This window comes from Medicago truncatula, chromosome 5 (genome assembly GCF_003473485.1).
Source record: "Medicago truncatula cultivar Jemalong A17 chromosome 5, MtrunA17r5.0-ANR, whole genome shotgun sequence".
Taxonomy (NCBI): Eukaryota; Viridiplantae; Streptophyta; class Magnoliopsida; order Fabales; family Fabaceae; genus Medicago; species Medicago truncatula.
In genome coordinates this window covers 44224457-44252376 of record NC_053046.1, presented here as the reverse complement: position 1 = coordinate 44252376, position 27920 = coordinate 44224457, and the positions used below count along the sequence as shown (strand labels likewise).

Sequence of the window (27920 nt, the reverse complement as noted above, 5' to 3'; positions counted from 1 at the left end):
TTAGATATAAGAACGGATGGAGTAATAAATACTTGTAAAAAAACCATAAAATATTTCCAGCTATTATATTTTATTTATTCGATTTTATTTTATATCATTTGGTGACTAATGTCAAAACTTACGTGTATCAAAAGGCTAGGATACAACATTCTCTTTGAAAAATAACCACCATTATGATATGAAGAAAGACAAATTCTATCGTACATCCAACATATTCTATCGTACATCCAACATATTTGAGTGTACTGGTACATCAAACTTTATAATTTATAGTTAAATGAGTTGTTTTTTTTTTTTAAAAATATTTTTTTTTTTTTATCATTTATAATTATAATGATCAAATCTTATTCACCATAAACATCAATTAAATAAAATTGAATTTTTATCGCTCATAATAGAGAACTTTGATTATTTTATATCATAATATGTTAAAATTCTACTATGACTCTTACAAACAATGAATTATGTGTTTTTCTTATGAAATGATATTTTCTAAGATATAAATGCCGACAAATAACTAATTATTTCATAAAATTGATCATTAATTTATAAATTTAATTTAGAAAGTAAGAGTGTCGGTACACCACAATTTACGAGTGTATTGTAGAAATTTCCTATGAGAAATGTTAGGGTCACACCCTCCAACACACTCCAATTATAATTTGCCACATCATCTATTTATTTTATTATTTTACCTGTTAACTGGCTGTAACTGATGAGAAAATACATTTTCTTTTGGAAATTTATCTACACTATTCACACACGTAAAGCTGCAACGCTCATCACCGTCCTTCCATCGCTTCTTCCCATCTTTCTCACACTCATGCCTCCATTGTTTCTGTCAAGCTCTTATGGTCGATTTCTTAAACATTATAGTTATCGTCATAAAAACTCTATTTTTTTCTCGTATTTATTTATCAATAGGAATTAGAAAAAAGAGGAAATAGTTAAGCTCTCAAGAAATAATTCATAATGCATCACCGAGAGTTGAAGAAAGTTTACAAGTAGAAGAATGACAAATTTTAATCAAATTTATGCTCAAATAGATACCGGTAGTGACCTTACATGGTTCCAATGCATTCCTTGCACTAAATACTACAAACAACTAAACCCTATCTCCTCCACTTACTCCAACATCGCATGTGGATTAGATTTAGAGTCATGTTCTAAACTCTATTCAACCTCGTGTTCTCCGGATAAAAATCAATTGCATCTACACCTATTTTTATGCTGACAGTTCCAAAACACGTTATTCTTGGATGTGGTTGATGTTAAGGCCACTGGTTCCCCTATGGTTGATGTTAAGGTAATTGTTTCTTGTACCAACACTCCTTATGTTTTGGAACCGTCAGCATAAGAATATCTAGAAATAAATTGACACCGGAGAGATCGAACTTGATACAAATATTATTTTCACTCCCTTTGTATCATATCAATGCATGAGGAAATAAAGTGAAAAGAGATAAAGTGAAAAGAATAAAAGTGAGTAGAAAATAAGTAGTGAGATGGAAACAAAAAGTTAAATAAAACAAATAGAGAACTATATTTTTTTTATCAAGGGGAAATAAAGACCAAGGGAAAGGAAAATGGGAGAATTTTTTTTAGCAATGTGTTGTCTAAATACCTCAAAGATATTTGCAAGCAGAGAAATATTTAATTGAGGAGGAGGAGACATCTACATCTTATAGCACCAAATTTGCCAACCTTGTCAGCACATTCGTTGTCTTCTTTTAAAATATGATTAATTAAAATGGATCACCTAAGGAAGAGAAGAGTGCTTCATAATGAGAGAAAACATGGTTGCAAAAGATTCAAAGTTTACGAGAATCTGATTCCACAATAATAATAAATATCTTTGGCCTGGTGTAGCCCTCTTCAAATAGTTGAAAGTGCCGCTAATAAATTAGAATCTCTACCAAGAGATCCAAAAAAGCCTTGAATACAAATTTCTCTTTAATTTCTCAAAAGACCTCCAAAACTTGCATTACTATGATTTCCAAAAGAAGAGTCGTCTATATTAATTTTATTATAGCCTTCAGGGCGGATTCCAACCAACGTTATCAGTCGCGTGATCCTTACTATCATGCATCACGGCCAACTAACAAAATGTCGCAGGTTTTCAGTAGTTGGCAGCCACCAAACCCAACTCCAACAAGTCGTTCGCACCACTTGTTGATTTAAATTATGATCCAACCACCTATAGACATGATTGACTAGTTATATATATCATTGGGGTAACCACTCCAGATGATTTTGTCATCAATTTTATGATCAATTGTAATGCTCTGAAAACAATCCTAGTAGAAAGGAAGTTAAGTGTGAAGTTTGTTGAAGTTCCAATCCCCATCTTCAAATAAATCACAAAGACGAAGGTTTGTGTACATGACTGATGTGAACATATGTCAACATTATAAAGGTATATACATTTTCTATACATTTACCATACCAGAAATATTTTTTCTATACATTGCAAGAATGAGGAGTGATATTTGTACAACTAATATTAGACAACCTTGGTGACAACCACTTTTCTCCTCTTGGGATTGGACAAAAACAATGGAGAGAGAAAGAGGAAGAGAGAGAATAAAAACATATGTGAGTATGAGAGAGGGAGTTATTTCAAAAGTTGTCAAAAAGTGGTTGTACAAATATCATTTCTCTAAAAGAAGTATGTATAATATGAATATCAGACAAGTATTTATTTCTCAACATATGAACCCAGAGCTTATGTGGTGGGTTTAAAATGTCCCATACTTGTTTTACAAAAGAAACATTTCAGTTCATAGTTGTATGAATGCCTAAACCACAATGTGATTTTGGAGATCAATATTAGATGATACAAAATTGTAGAGATTAGTTTACATTTAGTTAGAAATAATTAGTCAGTTGCAATTATAGTTAACTTATAAGACTTGGTTATAAATGATAGTGCTAACTAACCACTATAAATAGGATTATCAGTGTATCATTTTTCATCTTTTATCAAAATGTTTCTTTATAAATACCCATACGTTCTCTATCTTTGTCATGTATATGATCATTAAATCTCTCACCCCATCATTACTAACCAAAGGCCTTGGTTAAAGTCATGGTTGTAAATAACCAAAAAGTTAATCAAGTTAATTATGTATTAAGGAAATTAGATTTAAGTGAATATCTGGAAAGACATTTTCATAATTCAAATTTGGAGCTAGAAATATTGTGTCTAATGCAGAAACTAGAACTTCTGAATTATTAGGAAGGATGTAATTTTTTTTAAAAGGGACATCAAGAAATTGACTTCAATACTATTAGATAATGCTTTAAGAGTTAGATTCCTCATTCCTTTCAAGTAGAGATTGTCTTCATTTCGTAAAAGAAATTGAGAACTGCATTAATATACTTTTGAGTGTGTAAAGACTATAAATAAATGTGTTTTAAACATTCAAAAACATATAATAGAGGTCTTCATTTATTCTTAAATCTCAACAAGTTCTCTGAATATGATTAAACAATACACAAATAAGTAATAAAAAGGGTAAATAACAATTCATTACAACATCTCATATTCTCATCATACATATAACCACTACAGGGGTACTATGCATTACAACTAAAACTATTCACTACTCAAAATACTTAGAATCAACACTGAGTCACAACATAATTTGTCTCATTTGAAGTTTGCTTTTTTCTGAAGACACCCCACAAGTAATTCTTAGAATCAAATTCTGTCCAAAAGATAACTCAAGTTAAAATTTAATCTTAAGATAAGATGTATAAATAGTTTGACTGAAATATTCAACAAAAGAGATAGAATAGTTGAAACTCACTCTGATGTTGGATTGGAAGCAAGGTGGAAGGAAATATTAAAAGTTGTGCGTTTTCAGTCACGACTCTTAGGGCAGCTTCGGCGTGAATGACTTCAACAATCAGGTTGTCTAAGGCATCCATAGATGGTCTGTAGAGGAAATATTATCTCGATATATCAGATTTAAAAAATAAAAATACAAAAACAATGACATGATGTAAAACATGTATGAGAATTACCCTTCATACTCGGGAAATAAATAAAGAGCAATATTCTTGTTGGTTGGTCCATCCTTCTTGAAGCTATCAGGCCAAACTTCTGATCTGGGTAGCAAATCTGCCGAAAGCACATCCGGGAGAAGTTCTGTCTCCTTCCAAACTTTGGGGCATACTAAATCAGACAAATGGGCCATAAGTCCATTGATAGTATTATCACCAAACCGCAAATTTCCACTGTTAACCAGAAAATTCAACTTTCATGATATTCACCATTAAGATATATATATACATATATATAGATGTTCGCCGATTTTCAAATAAAGCAAAACAAAATTCATACCTCCAGTTTGCATCAAGAATAGGTCGTGCCTTAAAATCATCTTCTGATGTTATTGAATCATCAGTTTCAGAGTCAGTCATTGGACACGGTCCTGTTTCTTCGTCACAATCCTCACATAACCATATAACTTCCTCGGTAAAAATCACAGGTCCGTCTAAACAGTACCTGCAAGAAAAAAAGAAGTACTTAAAAACATGTGATTGCAACTTTATAAATGCAAATTTTAAATTTTAAAAAAAACTTAAGCAGAAAAAATTAGTTTCAATTTAAGTCGATGATATTAACACAATAGTGTTGGTTATCTATTCAGTAATCTCTTGGTTTACCCAAACCGAACAATATCAATGGATAGCAACACTCCCAAACCTCACCTTCATCACCTATAGAAATTTTGTAAACATCCATATGGGAATATAAAGAAACGCGTCAAGAGCGATGCACAAAGCCTATCATTGTTCTAAAAGAACTTCTACTAAAATCGAAAAGGACATATATTTCGTATAAAGAAAACATATCAACAAGTAGTATCATTTCAATTACTCTTTGGATTGTCCAAACTAAAGAATATATACTCTCAGTACTCTAGTATAATAATATAACTTCAAAAAAAGTATAAGCACCTATGAAGAGCACAATCCTTGCAATTGTTGCAAAAAACCCTGACCTCTGGAAAACCTATATCGCCGCAAGTGAGACAAACAACTTTTTCCTGCAACAGAAAACATAAACATTGAACATGATCAGCAGTATACATTTATACAGAAGTCATAAACATAACCGAAACTGGGTAATTTTCTAGGGACTAAACATATGCATCCCTAGCCAATTGTGCCCGTCTGGACGCCAGAAATAATAACAGTAATAATAATAATAACAACTGTATTTGACCTAGCAACTATCATATTCTGGATCCATAACGTAAAGAATTGTCACTAAATATTTTGTTGGAGAAACATAATAATAATCATGATAAAAAGCACGAGATTAAGTAACTTTTAATAGAAATCTAAATAAGAGCAAGAAAGAAACTTGTATCTCCGAATGAAAAAACCATACTCCTTTGAAAAAGAATAAGAAAACTAACCATTGGTAATTTTGTGGAGTTGTTCAGGTCGCAGAAGAATTAGGTAATAAGGATGTCTCAATATATTGTTAAGAATTACTACGTTAAGGATGTTTCAATATATTCTGAGAGAGATTACTTAAATAAATGGTTTTGATTTGATTCATGAAAAGAATAGGAAACAAAAGATTGGTTTTCTCCTTAAAATAAAAATAGGAAACTTGGAACCAAAAAAAAAAATAAAAAATAGGAAACAAAGGGTGGCATTTAAGGTGGGTAGGAGGAAGACTTTCCCACCATGACAAAGTTTCATTTTTTACCATTGATTTAATAGTTTTTTATTTGGTTGGTTAAGATTTATGACCTGGTAATGGTTGTAAATTGTTGCTTGGTATTGTGCACCCAAGCTGTGGACCCCACCCACATAATTAAATAACAATTTCTTATTTGTTTGATTTATTTATTTTTGTTTGTAATAAATCTTGGCCTTTTGGCTTTAATTCTCCAATATTCTTAATCAAAACATCACGTTCAAATCTGCAATTCATGTCAATATCAAGAGTTTCATATTTTTCTACTCCAAGTTTTAAGATCTATGCATTCTTCTTCATATTTTTCTACGGTTGTTAGTTGAAAACAAAATAATTCTTCCATCTCTTCTACTTTATCTTTTTTGGTTGTTGGTTTAGAATTAAATTCCATTTTATGATTTACACAATTAGAAACTATGAACAGAAGTTAAAGATTGAAAGTAAGTTGTGCAAATTGAACTAAAATAATTCAGGAAAAAAATGGCATTCATATCTTTTTAAAGAGGAGTTTTCCAGATATGAACATTTGTTTGTGGTTGTGGTTTTCCAGACGAAATACATGGCAGATCTGATACGTTTCGGTTGATGCTATAGCAATCTTTAACCAAAATCGAAAAGCTTCTCATATGGGTTCCGCATCTGAAGCTTTCCTTGAAACTATAGTTGAAGAGTTTACTTCGGATCAAAAAGCTTCTTCCCTGAGTTTTGTTATATTATGTTTCTTTATGTATTGTAAAAAAAGATGTACAAAAGTAAAGGTGCGGTGTAGTTTGTGTTATTGTTGGAGAATGGGAGGTACACTAGTAAAGATACTCTTTAACATTAAAAAATGCAAATTTATGATTTTTTTTGTTTGGCCTCAACCGATAGCAGCAGACACGTGTGCTTTAAAATCCCATTTTCCCATCGTGGGAAAGAAGTAGGCATACCCAGGCTAAACAGCACCATAATAACAATCAATGCCCTTGAAAAGAGACCACCATTAATTACTAGTACATGCTTCTCTCTCTTTGAAACCAGTGTTGAATGCTTTTCACTTCCAGAACTTACTATCTAATCTCTTGTTCATCTTCTTTTCATTTTGCTAGTACATCTCTCGCATCGACATGGTAGCTTCATCTTCTAGATCACTCTTGTTCCATGTTTCATTTATTCAAACATGACATTCAAAGGCCAAACCACCATGGAAGCACATATTATCCTCTGTTTATGTCATGATGTTTGTGAGATTCTTGATTTCCTTCTAGGAGTGTGGATCTGGAAGTTCAGAGTATAGTTCTTTAATGTGGTGGCCGGAATCCACATCCCATCCTTTCTCTTTCTCGTCATTACATTCTGGAATTTTTTGTGTTGGAATTGAAACCGAAACAAACCACCCATACAAACCGAAACCCGTCAAAACCGTCACCCGAAAAAACCGAAGGTGTAAACGGACGAGAACGGACTGGAATATTGAGACCGTCGGATTGGTCGGTTCCGGATTTCGGAACCGAATTCGACCGGAACCGACCGTTTGTCCACCTATATATTTTTTTTTTGCCGTCTATGCTCTATTTTTTGACGTTGTTGTTGTTTCAAGGTGCAGGTGTAAAATAATGGTAATTGGACACGTGTGATGATCTGGAGTGTAAATATTGATCAAACGGTGGAAATAGGGCGAAAGGCATGGTTCCTTACGGGCACTAAAAGCATCAAATCTTGATCCCCTATGAGTAGTTGGAATGAGATGGTTTGTGAGTGAGTGAATGAAGCGAGTTATTATTGTGTTTTTGAGCGTGTAACTCGTGGATCGTCCTACACATGACTATTTAAATACTCAAATCACAACACATTTTTCTTCACTCTTTCTTTCTTTACACTTCCCTCCTTCGTTTCCTCTTTCAGCAACCACCCTTAAGATCTTAAGGTAAGCTCTTTCTTCTTATCTCTTTCCGATCTATTTAATCAATGTCTGCCATCATAATTACATTTCATTTCATGATGATTTCTGCTAGATCTTTTCTTTCCGTTGAAATTCTGAATAGTTTAGTTTAATATTTATTTTATTATCAAACTTCCAAGGCTTTGATTTCATATACTTCAAATTATTATTCATCATTACTAGTAGCGTGTTTGGTACCGCGTTTCGATGATGTTCAACACTTCCAGCAGCGTGTTTGGTATCATGCCTTAACAACATGATTTTTCTCTTTTTCAAACACACACTAAGAAATTAAGCACTTCTTCGTGTTTCTTTATACCATTTTATTCGAGAAATTCGGATGATGTAACGTTATCTGGAGTAAGACAAGAATATGTGAATGTATCCTCATGTATTTGAGTGCGATCATAACTATTGATGTTTCATAGAATCAATCGTATATGAAGTTAATTCATGATTATTTATCTGTTGACTTGACTTGTGTTAGTTAAATTTATACTCATCCATTTACTATGTTTTTTATGACAGATTCATTTTTCATCTATCAATGGCTCCGGCAGCAGCATCTTCAGACTCCTCTATACAGCCTAGAGGTCATTATCAAACTTTTGTTCTGCTTGCATACCATTTATCTCATTCATTCAAACCCGTATATTTTGTTCATTTCATCCATCCACCAAAATCATAAAAGAAGGAAAAAATTGAAACGTTGATTTTCACTTTAAAGGATTTATTTATCAACATTGTTGGTGTAAAGGTTTCTTTTACACTTTCAATCAATTATAATCTTCACATCATAGAAACTGTTTGACTTTAATCATAAGTTCATGACTACTTCTAAAGTCATACCTATGAATGATTGCGATTGTTGACAGTGTAAAACTTTTACATTGACTGCGTATCAAAATTAAACTCTACTCGCGGGAGGCTTTTCGTTTTAGTTCATCTTCTCAGTTTGTTTTGCACAGATGTTTGCATCGTTGGTGTTGCACGTACACCAATGGGTGCGTTTCTTGGTACTCTTTCATCTGTACCTGCCACCAAGCTAGGCTCGATAGCTATTGAAGGTAATTATGTTAACCTGTGCAGTTCGTATTTCATTGTATTTGAGACTTATAGAAGATATGCTTATGTCTGTTTTGTTGATATGTAGCTGCTCTTAAAAGGGCCAATGTTGATCCAGCAATTGTGGAAGAAGTATTCTTTGGGAATGTCCTTAGTGCTAATTTGGGGCAAGCTCCTGCTAGACAAGCTGCTCTTGGAGCAGGACTATCGAAATCAGTAGTCTGCACAACTGTTAACAAAGTTTGTGCGTCAGGAATGAAAGGTATGAAATATATTATAAACAAAGAATTCATTTTATATCTTTTTTTTCTTCCGATGAATGAACAAGTTTAATAAATGTTTTCTTGTTAACTGCAGCTACAATGCTTGCCGCCCAAAGTATTCAATTGGGCATAAATGACGTTGTTGTGGCCGGTGGTATGGAAAACATGTCTAGTGTACCTAAGTACCTGGCAGAAGCAAGGTCAATATTGAGTGTATTTGACAGTTTTCTTAAGATTAGTTATTTTGTTGTAATAAACTGATTCAATGCTAAAATTTCAGAAAAGGATCCCGCCTTGGACACGATTCACTAGTTGATGGGATGTTGAAAGATGGTTTGTGGGATGTTTATAAGGATGTAGGTATGGGTGTGTGTGCTGAACTCTGTGCAGATAACCATTCAATAACAAGAGAAGACCAGGTATTTTGGGATTGATTTCTGTTCAAATAGGTTTCGGCACGATTATTATATTAGATTTTTGTTGATGTCTGTGTTTTTTTGTACAGGATAATTATGCAGTTCAGAGTTTTGAACGTGGAATTTCTGCCCAAGAAAATGGTTACTTTGGGTGGGAAATCACTCCGGTTGAAGTCTCTGGTGGAAGGGGAAGACCATCAACAATTGTTGACAAGGATGAGGGTCTAGGAAAGGTAATCGCCCAAATAACTTGAAACATGGCAATACTCATTCTTGTGTGCATATGCATATGACGGACCTGCAAGATACATATACATAGACTCTCTCTCTGTATTGAGTAATCTTAGTTTCCCAAATATTAAAAATTTATTAAAATAATGTTTTCAACTAAAAATTAAATATAATCTTGACATTGTTTTCATAATAAAATTAACTGTTACAACATTACAATTCAAATAACAATATATTTAAATTTACGCGAGTTTAACAAAAATTCTTTAACACTATCAGGAAGATCCTGTGTAAGTGCAACAAAATCCTTAATATAATGTCCTCAAAATAAGGGCCATCAAAATTTGATTTCTACTATTTTTTTAGTACCTCCACATAATAACACCTAATTGCTCTGTGCTAAGCTGAGAAGAAGACCATTAAATTCTCATACATCAGCAATATCGGAATCAGATAGTCTCTGAACAATAAAAAGTCAAAACACTATATCTAGATTGTAGAAAATGACCACATGTAAATCTTAAACTTACCTGCTTATTATTGGTCCATTATTTTAGTGCAGTACTAGTAATAATTTATCAATAATTTTGGGCTTTTCTCAGCATGAGAATATCGGTATTACATTGGCATCTTATCTAAATACTTCAATGTCAGCTAATGTAAGGGATTAATCAGGACTAGGATTGGTGTTTGTTATTTTTTCCGTTTCTGCATAATTTTTTTTTATACATCTATGGTACTTCTATTTGCTAGTTTTGTAACTTCATATAATCATTGATTTTGTTTATACTTGCATTTGAATCTAAACCAATATATTGATATTTTTTTTTCCTTTTGATATCCCAGTTTGATGCTGCCAAGTTACGCAAACTTCGACCAAGCTTCAAGGAGACTGGAGGCTCTGTTACTGCCGGCAATGCTTCCAGCATAAGGTTGGTTGGTATCTTGTCAAATTTGCTCAACAGCCTCATTCTTTTCCTGTGTCTTTCTCTGCTTCTCTGTTTGTATTTGGATACTGTTGTCAATTTTTTGATAATAAAATACATGGTCTTGAACATTATTCACTGGAGTAGTTCAATGTTAATTTTTTTTATTGAAAGTTGAGTGATTTAGTGGGGAAAAGAAGCAAACCCGAAATTGCGTAATAATGACATGGATGGAGTAGTTTATCAATTTTAGTGAATGGTCATTCACACAGTTTGATGTATATTTTGATAAACTTATTGGAAAACATAGTGCAATTGAATGCAATATTGTATGTAAAGCTGCTGCTAACACTTTCAAGAAGCACAGGTAGTAGAAAATGTCGTCATGTAGACAATTTTTTGCCTATATCATTAAGTCAGTTAGAGAGTTATATTCATGACTTATCAAATATATGTTATACTCATTGCGCTAAATCTTGACTTTCCATTTTATGTGCTTACATGCAATTTTTTGACATGAGCCTTTGGTTTTTAATGAAAATGAAAATGTTCTTGTTGATAGTGATGGTGCTGCTGCATTAGTTTTGGTGAGTGGAGAGAAGGCATTGAAGCTTGGGCTTCAGGTCATTGCGAAAATCACTGGATACGCTGATGCTGCTCAGGTACATAAAACATTTGAATATCAACTACACCTTCAGCTCATATTGATATTCACTTATTTGTAGTGTTTTATTTGTTGGAAGTATAACTTTATGCTCATTTGATGTGATCTGTATAGGACCCAGAGTTATTTACAACAGCTCCAGCCATTGCCATCCCCAAAGCCATTGCCAATGCAGGGTTGGAGACTTCAAAAATTGATTTTTATGAAATTAATGAAGCCTTTGCGGTAGGAATTAATGCCAAACTTTTAAATGTAGTAGTCTGACAATTTATGAAACCATGAGTTTTAATTGATTTCTGTCTGCAGGTCGTGGCTCTTGCAAATCAGAAACTTCTTGGACTAGATTCGGTGAGTTTTATCCCTTGTCATCATGTGAAAGTTGCAATCTGGTGTTGTCTGTGTAGTAAACTATTTCCGATTGAGTGTCTTGAAGATTGCATGCTGTTGTAGGCCCCCCCACCCCTTTCTGTGCTGTGGAACGTGTAAAATTTACATGTAGTCCACATTTACCTTCATCGTGGTCCTTAATGGCTCTAAACTTCTATTTTTCCTTTTTTTTTTTTTTTTTTGGATAATAAGAGGGTCTAATCCCAAAGAATGAAACACAGTTACAACTTAATCTAGGAGTAGTCGCTCCTATAATATCAGCTAACAACAAATGTCTAACATGCCATAAATAATTAAGGAACCTCCTCCATCGCATCCCATATTTGCCAAGGCATCAGCAGACTTGTTTGCCTTACGTTATGAGTGACAATCTCTAACCTCCCAATCCATCTCAAGAAATCTAGCAATATATTGCAAAAGTCTCCATCCTCCAACACTCCCTTCATATTGTTTTTCAAAGAGTTAACCACCACATGTGAATCGACTTGAAGCTCAATACGTCTAAAACCACGATCATGAGCCAATTTTTAACCTTCCAAAACTCCTCAAACCTCCACTATTTAAGCGCTACAAGCTCCAATAAATTTTGAGAAACTACATATCCATTCTCCATCGACACCTCGGATAAGTCCACCGATCCTGCTATATAAAGATTTTAAGATGCTCCTTCCTTGTTAAGTTTAACTACATAATATTTGTATTTTGCATGTTAGGAGATGTACCCACTTTATTACAAACAGAATTATACTCTTGCATCTGATGAGAAATTAGGAACCACGAGTTACGAGGCATTGACCACTCCTCATCATGAACTATTTTGTTTCTCCAAACCTAAGTTTGGAGCAAGCCATTGCCCAATATATTGATCCAAACAAAAGCTATATCAGAGCCAGTATTCCTCTCTAGATTCATGTTGATCCATTCCACAATATCACAATTTCAAAAACTGTTCTATTCTCCATTTTAACCACATTCGGCCATACACTACTTGCAATTGGACAGTCTTGTAAGACATGCAAAGCAATTTCGAACTCATCATTACAGCGATGGCAGTGTGGTGAACTCATTGTATTCATGGTATTCTTTCTACTATTGTGAGTAGCCTTCCATGTTGAAGAATCCACAGAAAGTGGTTCACCCGTTCTGGAACTCTAGACCTCCATATCTTTACTCCAAACTGTCAAACTACATATTATTAAAGCCATTCAGTAGCTTGTATACTGAAGCAACAAAAAAATTCCTCTGTTTATTCCTTTTACTAATGAATAACTATTATTTTTCAGCAAAAAGTTTACTCACTTTCCTCAAATAACTATTATTTTGCAGGCAAAAGTAAATGTACATGGTGGAGCTGTATCATTGGGCCATCCTCTTGGTTGCAGTGGTGCTCGTATCCTGGTGACACTTTTGGGGGTATGTTCGATTTATAACTTTGCAATATATACTATCACATCAATAGATTGTCAATCTAAATATATTGTGTTTGAAGAAGAAATGTCAGTGCTTCTGATTAGCTCTAAAATTCTTTGTTTAATGGTATAAACTTGTTATGCTCAGTTATTCTAAGTGTTCAATAATTTCCAATAACAGTAATTGAGTTATTTTGTTAAATGCTTTCATTTTATTTTAAAAACTGATGATTTTGATAATCAAGCGAGAGTAGTTTGTTGTAAAAGGGAGAAGAGCAAATTTTGATGATTAGATCTTACATGACATACATAAGTTCATATGGATTTTTTAACTGGTCATCATGTGATAATTAAGCAACTTTCAATTGCAATTGTTCTTGTACGATACTGTCTACAATATTGAATGTTCCTTTTGATTCAATTAGTCTAAACGTTACTACATACAGGTACTGAAGCAGAAAAACGGAAAGTACGGTGTAGGTGGTGTTTGCAACGGAGGAGGTGGTGCATCTGCCCTTGTTGTGGAGCTCCTGTGAAAGTAATTCATATTCAATAGTTGTTGTTTACGAGCCAGCGTATGTGTAACGTTCAAACATCGATGTCTCGCACTTTAGCAAGTGTGCGTGCAAGTTTCAAGTTGTTTACAAGGGCAAAAAGGAAAGAGTGGAAAAATTTGGATATTTAGTTATCAGATATAAGTTTCAGATATTGTTAACGAGAATATTTCTTAGGAGCAAAGTAGACATTATTTAGATTTTCATTCTCTTTGCAATAAGTTTCTGGTGTACCTTGCTGTGTAATGAATAATTCATCAAGCTTCTTATTCTGAATTCAATTTGTTAGGATAGTGTTTAAAACTAAAATGACCCAATAAATAATGAAAAACAAGCAAGCAGTGTCAACACTTATAATTGCTCTGGTTTATATGCATTCATTAAAATACTACTATACTTATCATAACACTAATTGGTAGTTAGCATAAAACCAATCCAAATTGAATATTGATGATAAAAAATTGGATAATATGCTAATTTTTTTTAATCTTTGAAAGTGGTTGCAAATATTTATATAGAAAAGTGCTTAGCTGTGATTTTTTGTTTTGTATCCAGAAAAATAAGTGAAACATAAGATCTAATCCTATTTTATTACTTTTTTATTGGAAATTTAAGCCTCCCAACTTAGCGTTTGGTTATCCTATGAGAAAGCAAAAACGTGCGTTTATCCATTCAAAAGTGATTTTCTTGTGTTTGGTTCTCCTCAACCTATCTACCATCACCCCACGTTTTCCTTTTCAGAATCAATTTTAGGTGAAGCTACAATCTATAGCTTCTTGAAATCGATTCTTTCAACGAGTGAAAAGGGTTTGATACAGGGGTTTCAAAAATTGGTCATTCCTTTATTTGATGTTCTCTTTTGCAATTGCAGTGATTCTTTTTTATTGTTTTTACTGTGAATTTTGCAATGAAATTGTACATACTCCATAGCAGCGAGTAGATGTAGATTGGCCATGTTGAAGATGAACATGTCAATAAATGGATAAGTAATGAAACAGAGAGAAAGAGGGAGAGATACAGTACCAACTTAATAAGTGGTTTTTTTTTTTTTTTTTACAAAATAAGTGGGGTGTTAAGCAAAAGTATTTTAATCAAAGCCAATAATATTCTCATTCCTTTTTTTTTTTTTTTGAAAGAATATCCTCTCATTCTGGCATCTATATATATGACACATATACTCCATAAAAAAAGAAAAATATGACACATTAAAACCCATTTTAGTCATTTAACCACCATGAATCAATTTTGATACAAAATATCCAAACAACATATTTCATACAAATCACTTTTGTAATAAAGGTATCTAAACATAAATTAATTTACACTAAACTCACTTTTATGTAAAATCAATTATGCAAAATCAATTCAACTATAACCACCGCATAATCAAACACACACTTACACTCCGCAAGAAAAACAAAAAAAAAACAAGTGTAATGAATAAATTTCTGACCAAATAAAACAAAAGTCACGTTAAAGGCAGAGGAACATTTTAAGGACAAGTATTGTGGTGGGGGACACAAAAAGTGACCGTTATAAACTTGAACGTTAAGCTCAATAGATTCTAAAAACCTCTAGAAACTTGGCTTCCACTATATAAATACACTTCTAATCTAAGACAACAATCATATCATATCTGCACATAATAACACAGGCTTAGTCAAAGAAAATAAAGATGGGAATGGTAGTGGTGATATCTCTTCCTTTTATATTCTTCTGCTTAGTTATTGGTTTTGGTTGTTACTTCTTTGGAAGAGCTAGAGGAAGACGTGATGTATACACAAACCCTCAAGTTTATGGTATGCCAATTCCACCACCAGGCACTGCTGCTGCAAATAGTTCCTTCCCTTCATCATCTCCTCCACCACAATATTCCAAGCCAAACCTTGCTTCCAACGTTTGAGTTCAACTTCAACTCATAAATAAGTACATGCATATAATTTCCCATATTTTTCATTCTGAGTCTTGAGGATCCTTTCTCCTTTTTCTTTGGTTTGATGTAAATTCGCTGTTGTATTAAGAGTTCAATTAAGATTCGTTAATTTAATTTTATTCATTTGTAGAGTTTATTGTCGCTATTGGCGAAGTTGAAGTTTAATCCACCTCCGAATTCATGACATGATATACAATTACAACCCGTTCCTTTTTAATTGCGGGAAAATTTTATTTCTATTTAGTAATCGTTTTAGGAGTTCGATGCCATGTACAACAAATACACATAAGTTAGTCAATAATACAAAAATGCACACTATATGGTCTAGAACTTTTTGTTGGAACAAAATGTGTTTTACAATGAACCTTAATAAGTTTTGATGATAACAAGGTATTAAAAATTGTCAATTGGTTATTGCTAATAATTGTTCAAGTGTACAGGACCAAAGGCTAGTCAAGTAATTTCAATAGGTCTTGGAAGAACAATGGAAAGCAAAAGAATTCTAAGCATCTGAAGAAAACTACGTCTGAAGCTTAAAGTGCTTCTGAAGCTGAAGTGCTTCTGAAATGATGACGTCATCAGAAGCAGAAGGTCATCAGAAGCAAGGTTTTCATCAGAAGCGATATCATCACCAGAAGCTACATTTAATTCGTATATTCAAACTGAAGATCCAAAGTAGTTGTTTCTCATTTCAATCTTATCTAAGAAGAACGAAGAATTGAAAGGGAGGTATCAACGGTCATTTGGATAGCACTGAGCATTTGTCCTTCGTTAACAGAGTTGACAAAGTACAAGTGTACAACCACTACCTCCACTACTCTGCTTTTGTCCACGCTACAAGACAAGACAACAGCTATGCCTGCAGAATTTGTGCCTTCAAGATGGGAATGAATTTGAAGCTAATTCTTCAAAGGACTACATCCAAATCAGGCAAAGGATTACTGGTGGATGATCAAAGGATTTCAAACGACTCTTTAGACGTGCTAATTATCTCAACGTCTCTTTCACGCCTCTATATAAAGGAGTGAAGACTTGAAGATTGCAGATAGAGACATACAAGTTCAAAAGCGCCAAAACTCTGTCAATTTGATTCTACAAAGCACACTGAATTTCTGCACTGATTTGATACATCTTAGAAATTCAAAAGTCTAGAGTCTTTAACGTATTGTATTGAGAACACCACTGATTGTATATCAAGTGTTCAAGTCAAACTTAATTCCTTGTATTTTTGTTTGATCAGAAGACTCTTGCCTGCGTGCTTGAGCATTAGAAGTCTCTTGCTTATTGCTTGAGCATTGGAAGACTCTTGCGTGTGTGCTTGAGCATTTTTGTGAAGTCTCATACTTAGAGAGTATTGAGCATTTGTAATCTTTGTGATTATAGTGAAATCTCCTTGGAAGTGCAAGGGGGACTGGACTACTTCCGTGTTGTGGAAGGAACCAGGATAACTGCTTGTGTCTTTGTCTTTCTTTTCTCTGCTCTGTTCTTTTCCGCTGCATATCTGATTCTGATCATTTCATCAGAAGCATTCACAAACTGCTTCTGAAGGTTTATCAGAAGAAGAATTTTTTAGAGAGAAAAAGAAAACGTGAATATGACGTGAGTATAAAAGATAAATTATCTCAAAAGTTGTCATAAAATAGTTGTTTAAATATTTCTCTAAAAAGTAATTTAATAGCAGCACGAACAACCTAGTAGATACTATGCAATACCAATCATTTCCAGATAGATTGACATTACTACTGGCAATTGCAATACAAAGAATATAATTTGCCAAAACGTTACTAATACTTCTTCATTGAAGTTGTTTTGTTCAATTCAACAACAAAATTCTCCCATCTATCTATTATTTTAACATAAGAGGTAATTACACCAAAAACTCCATCTCCTCCCGTAAAGTAACGAAGTTTAACTTTATTCCATTTAACTAACATACATACCCGTGTGAAAACTCAAAAGATTTTTGCTTTGTAGTTAAGGTATAAATTTATAACAAAATATTGGTAAGATATAATTCAAGTTATTGTGCATTTTCATGTAAGACTTATTAAATGGATAAACTTGCTTTATAGTTTAGATAACATCCTTAAACTATCAAAACAAAAGTTAAATAAAAACAAACAAATGACTTCAAAGTTTTCAAAAGACACTTAAAAAAGAAAAAAAGTAGTATTTTTTAAGGAAAATTAAAGTTACCTCGCATAAGGTCTATCAAAATGACATTAGCCTTTTATTTAGTTTTAAAACTTACATGAATTCCTCTTAAATTCTCATCAAATATACAGACACCTTCCATTTCTATTAACATCGTTAACAAGTTAACTTTATTTTTAACGAATTTTCCAACAAAAATAAACTTCCATGAATCCACCATTTTTATAAACAAGGCAATGAATCCATCATTGATGGTCAATCCACTAATATCATCAACCAAATCTACCATTTTTAGTGAAGTGTTTGCCTATTTGATAATAACTTAAGGGGTGTCATTGTAAATTTTAAAACTAAAGACGATGTTAATATCGTTTTAATAAACTTCAAGGAAAGTTCTGTAATTTTCTCTATTTTTATCATTTGTGTACATGTACTTGCAGAAAAAGTACGGTAAGGATTCTAGGGTTAAGAATCGTAGAATAGGGTTCTAATCTAGGGTTTTTTAGACTGAATCATGGATCCTTTTAGAATGACCCCAAGGGGGTTATTTATAGCCTGATAATGGGCTTTTTCCTGCGTGACTTAAGCTCTAAGAAAGCAGGGTTTTTCGTATTTTTAGCTCATTTAGGCGGTTTAGGGCGACTTCTAGAGGTTTCTAGAAGCCGAGGTAGACGGCGCCCTGAGGAGGACGCGCCTAAACCTCCAAAGTCCCTTCTATAGGGCGCCTTAACCTTTCTGGAGGGCTTTTAAGCCCTTTAGGAATTTTATGACGGTCCACAGCCCCCCAAGCACGAGGCTTGGAACAAGGCAAAGTGATGAATAATGTGGATTTGGTCCTGCTGGAGGGCTTTTAAACCCTTAGGAATATTATGACGGTCTAGTACAAAACACAAGATTGAATGTGTTTATTATGCAAATATTAATTTTGAAACAATTATATAAATATTTTTTTGACTAAAATTTCATTGGAAGCAAAGTCAACAACTACACGTGGCCTTTTCTCTTGGCCATTATCTACTAGTCAAACGTCATCATGCAAAGAAGAGATTGATTCAGAAAAACAAAAACAAAAAAAAATGTGCCCTTTGAGGCTAATTCTCATATTCTTGTCAGCAACACTCGCAGTATTCTTTGTCCTCAGAAATTTTCGATCTCAGCCTAAGATCGATGATGATGATGAAGATGTTGTTTCTAATCCTTCGTCAAATCAAAATTCTAAGGTTGACCCATTTCACCCTTTTGCTTCAATTTTAATAAAAATATGTTTTTTTTAATTAACCCTGAATTTGTGATTTTAGGTTCGTGCTGCGTTAGAATCTGGGTTTTGGACTTTTTTGGATATGGCTAGTGGTCGTTATCTTTGGAGGCATATGGTATCTTCATCTTGAAAGAAATCTAGCTGATTATGTGTTTGACTGATTGCAATTTACATGTGGGTGATTGATCAATATCATTTTCCTTTGATAGTGTAATAATACTTGGGGCAATTTGTATTGTTGGTCTTGGATTTTCAATACAAATGATGATGACGATAAAAATGATGATCTTCATGTATGTGTATGTTTGGTATCATGTTGTGCCAGAATCACGGTGACACGTCGCGATTTTTCAAATGCTATGCTATGTAGCTTCTGCAAATCATGGTGCCATGATTCTGGCATAACGACCTTAACACTACCAAATATAGGCAAAGTCAAACATATAGAGTGTGTCCTTAAACCGTTTTTGTTATGGATTTGAATTGTTTCCTGTTTTCATGTGAAGTTGTAAATTTCAATGTTTTTTTTATTGGATACTTGCTTTTGTGTTCATGTGGATGGAAGTTTTTGCACGTGTAGTAAAGAAATTTGATATTCTGTTGGCTTAATCAAATGATGCGTACATTAGGGGGAACATTTAGAAGCCAAAGGTATTGCTATTGTTTTGTAACAAAAAGTATCTAATGTTGATGTAGGAATATTAATATGCAAGGGTATATGTATGCATGATGAAAGTCTATGTAACATAACAGTAGTAGTAGCAAATGAAATACAAACAATGTAATTCTTATATAAATGAAGATTCACACAAAAAGTCCAATTGTATAAATCACACAAGTAACATTAGGAAAAGAAGAACATGATTATGGTATCTCTTCCTTTTGTGTTCTTCTGCTTAGTTCTTGGTTTTGGTTTTTATTTCTTTGGAAGTGCTAGAGGAAGACGTGGTGTATACACAAACCCTCAAGTTTATGGTATGCCAATTCCACCACGAGGCACTGCAATTGCAAATAGTACCTTCCCTTAATCTTCTTCTCCAACCCAATATTCCAAACCATCTTAATGAATCTTAATTGGACTCACATCAACATTCATCTTCTTTTAAAAAGACGGTTAGTCCCCGGTTTCAAAATCATCTAAATAGAAACCAATCAAATGATCAAAAGGAATCTAGAACATAATCAAATATTTCTTATGTTTCATTTCTTCATCAACCACCTCATTTGCAATTAAGATACCGTCCAAAATTTATCTCCCTTTTAGAAACGATTGACTTTCTAAAATCACCAAATAACTTACTTCACCATACTAAAACCATAGCCATCATCTTATAAATACATACAACCAAAGGAATTGGATGGAAATGGGCCAACCTATCAACACAAAAAAAGTGCAGTTAGAACATTAAAAAATATTATAAAGTCAACCTTGAAGGCCAGCTAAACTATTTTAAGGAACCAAAATTTAAACCATATGGTCCAAAATTTTTGAAGCTATCATAATCCCAAATCTTTTTATTTACCTTCATGTGCTTCAATAAACGAAGGACAAAATAGAATTATATCTCCTATTATGAATCAATCCGTGATAAAATTGTGTTAGCATCTTCTTCCAGTGAGAGAATTCTAACCTCCTAGCAGAAAACGCTACAATTAAAAAGTAACCTTTTACTATGTTGAAGAAACTAAAAACAACAATTAAAAAACAACGGAGGTAATAATATACTAGAAGTTTTAGTTTTTATAAAATACTAGTAGGGCTTAAAAGACACTGTCAGGCATAATTTTTGAGTTTAAATGTTTTTCTAATGTTAATTTATATCAAAACAAATTTTACTTTAATCTATAAAAAACGGGCCAAATAAATCGGACTTTTTCTTTCAACTCTTCTCTTTCTCCTATAAAAACAGAGAAGAATCTTCGGACATTTTAGGTCAAACCATCAAAGAAGAAAAAATTAGTACCAACACAAATACTACTATTTCTCTCCTATAAACTATATATGTCGGTATGTTTTGCAATTCTACTTGTCATTTTGCTTCTTTTTCTCTAATCTATGCCTCGTTAACTCACTTGGTTATTTGTTACGATAGGTAAATTTGTATAGATTTTTTTTTTATATATCAGTTAGGTGATCGATAAATTTTGATGAGCCTTGGCATTTTTCTTCTGGGTGTTAGAACAACAACAAAGTTAAAAAGCAAGACAATAAAACACGATATTTGTGTAAGCAGTTCAATCGATGATGCATAACTTTGTGACTATAAAGTAGTTATAATTCTTGTTTATTTCTTTGATTAATTAGGGTTTATAGTGTTACAAGCCGTAAATATAAGATTATGATCTAAGACATACTCAACAATGAGTGATTTTAAGTTTTACGCTTTACGTTTAGGCAAAGATTCAGTGACCCCAAACTTATACGTGCTGCTTATCCTGGGTTAGGTTAAGGTTGTAGGGACCGAAAGGAAAGAGTTTAGGGGTAATGTCCTATTAATCACACAAGAAAATTTCATTAGTTAAAACAAAAAAAAAGTAATATATGTTTCATTATGTACAAATAATATATGTTTAGTTATGCTTTCTTTAAACCTTGATTTTCATTATATATTTGATGGACGTCTGATTCTTATATTAGATGCAAACGTATGCTAGTTCTATGATGCACAAGTGAAATATTTGTTTCCAACCATTAAATTGAGATAATAATAAGATTTATTGATTTAATGGTAAAACTAACTAAACGTGTATATGATTGAAACACTATTTCATTGGTGCATTATAGAATTAACTTTAAGAGTATTAATTAATTGAGAATTTGAATATACTAAAGTACACTACACTTTATTACAGAACAAATCTAAAGGAAAGTCGACATTAGTCCCCCAAGTTTGGGGAATGGGATGCCAATGATTCATCATCTGCCAATGGATACACTGTGATATTCAATAAAATTAAAGAGGAAAAAAGGGGTGGGAAATTTCAATCACCCCCAAATAATTCAGCATCCAATGCTCATAAACGTAAAGATTTTCTTGGAAAGACTCTATCCGTAAGTTCTTTCTTTTTCTTTCCACTTTACTTGCTTTTATCACTTTACAATTTAATTTTCTATTTTCTCAAGGATTTTTTTTTTTGTCATTCTGCTACAATTTGTTGGCACGTAGGGTAGTTCATATTTCTTATTCTTGTTGCAATTATCTAGTAAGTTAAAGCTCTATGCATATTCCAATAACTTCTTGAAGAATTAAGGAAATAATATCACTTTTATATATGTATGTATATATGTCTTTGCTAAATTCAAGTGCTGTATACAGTAGCTCAGTCAGACTTTTGTGCATATTAGTATCTTGAAATGGACTGGACTTCCTTGTTTCCTTACAATTAATAATCCCTGCGTGTATTGAATTTTTATTTTTATTTTTTTTACTGCTGAAGAAATGGTTTTGCTGTTGCACAAACGTCCATTCTGAGTCATGACTCATGAGAGTGCTTTGAGCTAGGGGGAAAATAACAATTAGGAAAATAGATATTACGTTATATTTATGATTTATGGTGAACAATCACTGGGATTTTTTTGACCTAATACTTGTTGTATTGAAACTTAACTTCACATGATAATTTTTCGATTCTTATCGACTCATATTTCTCTATTGTTTAAGGGTGACGTTTGTGTTATATTACATGTCGATATAATTGTTTTATAACAGAGTTTATGCATGATTTATAACTATGATTGTCAAACTCTCGAGTTAACTTTTCAATTCTTGCGAGCTTATGATTATAGGTCACAAAACTAATTTAACTCGTATGTAAACTCTCTTTTTGATAAACTCATGACTTCGAATAAATTCTGATAAAATTGGTAGATCTTCGTCACTTTCGTGTACCCATCGGATGGCAGCCCTTTCGGGGCTTCCTTAGGGACCGATTAACTCTGCGTAGATTGACTGAACGCAGAAAGCCTTCCAGGTGATCGTGTTTATCACATGATTTATCGTTACTCATGTCAGCATTCGCACTTCTGATATCTCCAGGTGTTGTCACCAAAAACCTTCCCCGATTGACAAAACATCCTTATTGATTTTACTCGTAGTTAATGAGTTTACCATTTACATTAATTTTTCCTTAAAATGTAAATTTTGGTCAATATTATTCGATATGGTTTAGCTATTCACGAGTTGTATATACTCCGTTAGTTTCAAAATTATTTTAGACTCCCTTTATTAGTCTCAAATAAATATATGATGTGATATGTGACGTAATGTAATTTAAATAATTGTAATAGTGGGAGTTACTCATCTACCGTTAGTGGGTTATAGAAACTACCCTAGCTATTTGAAGTTTTTTATGACCGATAGACGAAATAACCATTGAAACTCACACACAAAAATAACCATTGAAACTCACACACAAGTCGTCGTTGCGATGACTGGCATAACTATTTTGGCATATTTTCCCGTGGAGCTGTGGAGCTATGAATTGTGGACGATTATATATTGTATGTGACATTATTTCATAGTCTTCCCCTTTCTTAGAAGATCCATTCCTTCACCAATTGACATTATTAAACTATGGCTTTACATCATGGAATGGAAACAAGACAATTTATCTGAGTTTTTAGACCAATGTTGTTTAGTAGGGGAAGGTATACTAGTGCATAATATGGTAATGTAACTGATGTTGGAACTTTTGTTGTATTTGTTCTTTAACACTTCTTGTGATATCTACTGTTGACTTTTGTGTACCTCATTAATTCAAATTCTATTTTGCAAAAAGAAAATTGAGACCATGATTTATGTGTGTAAAAAGGATTATGCAACAACTACTTTTCAGCTTTGGATAAAATTGAGTAGTATCAAAAGAGTGCGAGAATAAAAAATACAGAACTAAGGCTAACATCAAAACAGTTAGCAAGAAACATAAAGACAGGCTTCCAAGCAAGCTACAAGACTCCTTACTGTATTTGTGAAAACCTGCAATACTCATTTTCATAAGAGCCCTACAATATTGATGGCACCACATGGAGCTCCATTAGGGCAAAGTACTGCAATAAACCTCACTTTCCACTTAATCTGATTTTACAGCAACTAGTAAATATCATTGTTTAAGTGCTTAAAAGAAAGGACGTGCAACAACAATTTTGCTATACATCTACTTAATTAAGTTTGATATGGTTACAAACACTGGACAGCGACACGACACACCAAAACAGGTAATAATTTAAGAAAATATAATTATTGAATGTAAGAACATGTGTCAGTTTCTCTTAAATACAGTTCTCCTTCCAAAGTAAAAGATGAGTAGGATGAGAACAGGCGGAGCAGAAGTAATTGTAGGCCTACATGGGCAGTCATTTTGTATTTTCTCATCGGAAATCAACTGTAATTAACAATAAATAACATCTTTCCGCAAGTATATTGTGAGTAAAGTGAACCAATATAAATATCCATGTGATGAGAATGAAAAAAAGTTTAAAATGACACTGGCATTCATAATGTTACAGTTCACAGAACATGTCCTAACTCTAAACTCTTGAGGTTCCCAACTTTCGCTCAAACAAGCGTCGCAGAAGATAAACTTGCAGTGCACTAGCTCCAATCAGTGCTGCTGATTCAAAGATTGCTTTGTGTACTGCTCTTCGGCTCATCCCATCATTCACTGCATTCCAATACAAGAACCACAATATTATCGCATTTGCAAGTAAATAGTAATAGAGAAAACAAGTTTGTATTTTTTTTATCAATTGATATGTCTTCATATTCTTCCACAGTTCATTCATCTAGGAAAGGATGCAAGTAAATATATGGCATGTTTCAATATATCTAAATGGTGTGAGCATTTCATCATGAGATGAGAGGCTCAGAAGTAGTCAAAATTTGAGTCATTGGAATAAAGTTTAACTTCAATCACAAAGTAAATTAAGTAAGCAGTGAACAACACAACAACAACCAAAGCCTTTTCCCACAACATGGATTAAAAAACGCCATAATGTTCTATCATACACCATATTTCGGTCCAACTCATAAATTTCCAAATTTTTCCTAATAGTTTCTCAGATGGTTTTTCTAGTTCTTCCTCTGCCTCTAGTGAGTTGACTATCCTCGATTTGATCTACTCTCCCTACTACAGAATCTAGACGTCTTCTCTCTAATCTTATCACGTCTAGTTTTACCACACGTCCAACGCAACATCCTCGTCTCCACTGCGCTTATTTTATTCTCAAGTAAGCAGTGAAAATTATCAATGAATAGAAAAATATGTTCCTAATCGATCAACTAGTTTGGTGTCGTAGCTGAATGTAACTACGATGATTGCAGATTGGGACATGAAGTTCTACTAAATGGTAATCTATAATTGAAAACCAGATGTCATATATAAACTAAACTAATAAGTGATTATCTTTAGCATGAGTAAAATAATAAGAACAAAACTTGGATGCAGTACTATAAATACTGTTTTCATTTTTTTGTTCCTTTGACAAAGAGATGATTTTTATTATTTTTTTGAAGAGACAATTTCTTCACACCTCAAAAAAATTTGTGACAGTAATATTGGTTTTTTAGAAAAAAGTAGTTCCTATGAAACTGTTCGTAAGTTTTGTCCAAATAATAATTGGTTTGTGGAAAGAATTTTACGTATAGAGAAATGTAAATTTTTAGATAAAAAGAAAGTAAACTTCCAAGAATACCTATTGCTTGGCGGTCGGTTTGAGCTTCTAACCAATGTTGTTCAAACTGAATATTGTAAAGAGCTTCTTCCAACTTTGCTATCTGCTCTAGCAAAGGGTTGAAATGCTCTGCATTCAATCAAGAAAGTTTCAATGAATATTCTCTCAATACACTTCCATGCAACTCAAAAAACAGTGTACACTACACTACAAAAGTAAAAACAAATAACTACATACAAATCGATTTAATATAAGAGGCATTACCATCTTTGGCATGTTGCTCGAAGTAAGAGAAGTGACCAACATGGACATCAAAATCGATGGTCTCATGATAAGGAGATTTGTTGGTGAAACAGAACTTATGAACTCCTGGTTTGTGAGCAACAAATTCAAATTTATCACTGGTCTTGTCACGAAAATCTTGAATTTGTTCACCAGCCGGCCCCTTTACCTGAAATTGTCACATGGTTGTGTAATGAGATTACAACATAATCAGAAATATTAAGGAAATAAAACTTATTATTTCTAGCATTAGTGGATAGATATGTGGATTTGTACGGATGCTTGAGATATATATATATATATACACGTCCGAAGTTATAGAAAGTAGCACACCAATACACAAAGTTACCTGAATGCGTATCATTTATATTTCTAATTGTAAAGATAATATGCAACATATAAACTCCCAGACATAAGGGTACTTTCTTCCTAAAAACAACTTTAATTGCTTTTTTTTGTTTGGAAAACTTTAATTACTTTAAATCATGAGGTTATCTCCTAACTCCAAATATAACATTTGCGTAGAGTGTGACCTTGATTCACTTTTGCTATAGGATTCAAGTTTGAGTTGACAATGGCTCATGTTACTTTAAAGTCGGTTACCACAGTTTCTCAAAGCACCTTTGCCTCTCTGATGCTTGCGGGCTGTGTTCGACTGTTCGGTATCATGAGGTCGGTACCCCAAAAGCACAGGCGTGCCAGATTCTGTTACGGCCGACCCGAGGAGCCCGAGCACCAAACCAGAGAACCTATGACAGCCGACCATAATGATTGTCCATCTAAGGGTGTCCAGCACTCAACGTGACTGACTGGGGGAAATAGCAACCCACACTTGTACCATACACCATGTTGTACCGCTCCTTATAACACCAATCATTGCCAGCAAAGAACTGAATATTTGCTGGGACCTGCACCCCAATGGGACATGGGTCTGTCAATGATTGGAAAGGCCAAAAGCCTTTGAAAACCCTATCTGGGAACCATGTAAAAGGACGACTTAGCTTCTAGGGAATGGATCAGATTCCACCCACAGACACATTCCCTAAAACCCTAGCTGGGAACACTATAAAAGGACGACTTGGCTTCTAGGGAAAGGATCAGATTCCACTCACAGACATATTCCCTATAACCCTAGGCAAACACCCTCTTAACAGGGGCTGAACCCGAGGACTACATTCTAGATAAGAGCAGCTTCCGATATCTAGAAAGAAATAAAAGTGGCATGATTATGTACTTAATCAACCATTTATTATTGTTTAGTTTTCATTTTGTATCATATAGGGTATAATTCATGAGTTTGTATAGGGTTAATCGGATAATCAATCATAAGAGTTAGATTATTAGAAATTTATGACTTTTATCATAATCACTTCTAAAGTCACACACATATCATATGATTGGCTGTGATATGCCGACAATGTAAAACCTTTTACACCGTTAATCAGTCATAACAGTCAACTTTCATGATAATTGGTTGTGATCAAAATTAATCTAAAAAATGAAACTATACTATCATATGAAATTGAATTGAGAATAAAAATTGAAGATCAGATCAGAAAAGAACGAACATACCACAAGATCTACACCTTCATCACCATAATGCCAAGGAGAATCAGCCTTAATAACAACAAAAGAAACATGAACAGTGTCACCTTCATACTTAACATCATGTGAGAAACATTCATCTCTATCTATCACAAATCTTATCCCTTCTGTTTCTTTCCAATTCAACAACATCCCAATCAAAACAATCACCATGACACAACAACTATGTCTCATCATCATCTGCACCCAAGATTAAATAAATAATTATTAATAAACCCCAAAATTAAAATTAAAAAATAAATCAAGAAAATAAAAAAGATAGAACCATTGTTTGTTTCTTGGATTCACTTCTCTGAGATTTTGGACAAGAATCTTACGAAAGAAAAGAGACAGAGACGGCGATTCTTAATTTCAACGAAATGGTGTTTTTTTTTTTTGGGTTTTGGTGGTTTTTGTTTGAACTGGAAACGGTGTCGTTTGGTTTAGTCATATGTGGGTGTGTGATTGGACTGTGCAGGTC

General features: G+C 33.3%; 6 protein-coding genes across 8 annotated transcripts; 4 read left to right on the top strand and 2 right to left on the bottom strand.

The window, feature by feature from the left end:
• Positions 1-3433: 3433 nt before the first annotated feature.
• On the bottom strand, positions 3434-5626 carry LOC11419651 (uncharacterized). The gene is made up of 6 exons (XM_003617993.4): positions 5433-5626; positions 4969-5057; positions 4349-4513; positions 4030-4242; positions 3813-3940; positions 3434-3710 (listed from the first exon to the last, which is right to left on the bottom strand). The coding sequence occupies exons 1-6, from the start codon at positions 5433-5435 to the stop codon at positions 3625-3627; spliced, it is 684 nt and encodes a 227-aa protein (XP_003618041.1). The 5' UTR covers positions 5436-5626; the 3' UTR covers positions 3434-3624.
• A 1082-nt stretch (positions 5627-6708) lies between these two features.
• Positions 6709-13839, top strand: LOC11424070 (acetyl-CoA acetyltransferase, cytosolic 1). 2 transcript variants are annotated; one of them, XM_003617991.3, is made up of 14 exons: positions 6709-6945; positions 7308-7628; positions 8172-8236; positions 8612-8710; positions 8797-8970; positions 9066-9171; positions 9252-9390; positions 9477-9620; positions 10465-10550; positions 11107-11206; positions 11323-11433; positions 11515-11556; positions 12922-13008; positions 13451-13839. In XM_003617991.3, exons 3-14 carry the CDS (start codon positions 8191-8193, stop codon positions 13538-13540), a joined length of 1224 nt encoding a protein of 407 aa, XP_003618039.1. In that variant the 5' UTR covers positions 6709-6945; positions 7308-7628; positions 8172-8190; the 3' UTR covers positions 13541-13839. The 2 variants fall into 2 exon arrangements, with proteins under 2 accessions (XP_003618039.1, XP_024639132.1); XM_024783364.2 differs by having other exon boundaries at positions 6720-6831.
• A 1339-nt stretch (positions 13840-15178) lies between these two features.
• On the top strand, positions 15179-15708 carry LOC11421782 (uncharacterized). Its single transcript, XM_003617990.4, has one exon. The coding sequence runs from the start codon at positions 15234-15236 to the stop codon at positions 15459-15461; it is 228 nt and encodes a 75-aa protein (XP_003618038.1). The 5' UTR covers positions 15179-15233; the 3' UTR covers positions 15462-15708.
• A 2997-nt stretch (positions 15709-18705) lies between these two features.
• LOC11425295 (uncharacterized) lies at positions 18706-19707 on the top strand. The gene is made up of 2 exons (XM_003617989.3): positions 18706-18865; positions 18944-19707. Exons 1-2 carry the CDS (start codon positions 18722-18724, stop codon positions 19031-19033), a joined length of 234 nt encoding a protein of 77 aa, XP_003618037.1. The 5' UTR covers positions 18706-18721; the 3' UTR covers positions 19034-19707.
• A 56-nt stretch (positions 19708-19763) lies between these two features.
• Positions 19764-19939, top strand: LOC11423749 (uncharacterized). The gene has a single exon (XM_003617988.3). The coding sequence runs from the start codon at positions 19764-19766 to the stop codon at positions 19929-19931; it is 168 nt and encodes a 55-aa protein (XP_003618036.2). The 3' UTR covers positions 19932-19939.
• Positions 19940-24233: 4294 nt separating this feature from the next.
• Positions 24234-27920, bottom strand: LOC11421057 (transmembrane emp24 domain-containing protein p24beta2). Of its 2 annotated transcripts, none has more exons than XM_003617986.4 (5): positions 27778-27920; positions 27428-27640; positions 25838-26024; positions 25595-25702; positions 24234-24564 (listed from the first exon to the last, which is right to left on the bottom strand). In XM_003617986.4, exons 2-5 carry the CDS (start codon positions 27638-27640, stop codon positions 24431-24433), a joined length of 642 nt encoding a protein of 213 aa, XP_003618034.1. In that variant the 5' UTR covers positions 27778-27920; the 3' UTR covers positions 24234-24430. The 2 variants fall into 2 exon arrangements, with proteins under 2 accessions (XP_003618034.1, XP_003618033.1); XM_003617985.4 differs by having other exon boundaries at positions 27726-27883.

What these genes read in the sequence shown, in the direction of transcription:
- LOC11419651 (XM_003617993.4), bottom strand. An exon ending in TTATTTCCCGAGTATGAAGG is followed by an intron (nt 3,941 to 4,029) that starts GTAATTCTCATA and finishes TTTCCTCTACAG; the next exon opens with ACCATCTATGGATGCCTTAG. An exon ending in GCTTCCAATCCAACATCAGA is followed by an intron (nt 3,711 to 3,812) that starts GTGAGTTTCAAC and finishes TCTTTTGGACAG; the next exon opens with AATTTGATTCTAAGAATTAC.
- LOC11424070 (XM_003617991.3), top strand. Translation starts at nt 8,191, where the DNA reads ATGGCTCCGGCAGCAGCATCTTCAGACTCCTCTATACAGCCTAGAG. An exon ending in CAATAACAAGAGAAGACCAG is followed by an intron (nt 9,391 to 9,476) that starts GTATTTTGGGAT and finishes TTTTTTGTACAG; the next exon opens with GATAATTATGCAGTTCAGAG. An exon ending in GGCAATGCTTCCAGCATAAG is followed by an intron (nt 10,551 to 11,106) that starts GTTGGTTGGTAT and finishes TCTTGTTGATAG; the next exon opens with TGATGGTGCTGCTGCATTAG.
- LOC11421782 (XM_003617990.4), top strand. Translation starts at nt 15,234, where the DNA reads ATGGGAATGGTAGTGGTGATATCTCTTCCTTTTATATTCTTCTGCTTA.
- LOC11425295 (XM_003617989.3), top strand. Translation starts at nt 18,722, where the DNA reads ATGTGCCCTTTGAGGCTAATTCTCATATTCTTGTCAGCAACACTCGCA. An exon ending in CGTCAAATCAAAATTCTAAG is followed by an intron (nt 18,866 to 18,943) that starts GTTGACCCATTT and finishes TTGTGATTTTAG; the next exon opens with GTTCGTGCTGCGTTAGAATC.
- LOC11423749 (XM_003617988.3), top strand. Translation starts at nt 19,764, where the DNA reads ATGATTATGGTATCTCTTCCTTTTGTGTTCTTCTGCTTAGTTCTTGGT.
- LOC11421057 (XM_003617985.4), bottom strand. An exon ending in ATGAAGGTGTAGATCTTGTG is followed by an intron (nt 26,025 to 27,427) that starts GTATGTTCGTTC and finishes TGACAATTTCAG; the next exon opens with GTAAAGGGGCCGGCTGGTGA. An exon ending in CGAGCAACATGCCAAAGATG is followed by an intron (nt 25,703 to 25,837) that starts GTAATGCCTCTT and finishes GATTGAATGCAG; the next exon opens with AGCATTTCAACCCTTTGCTA.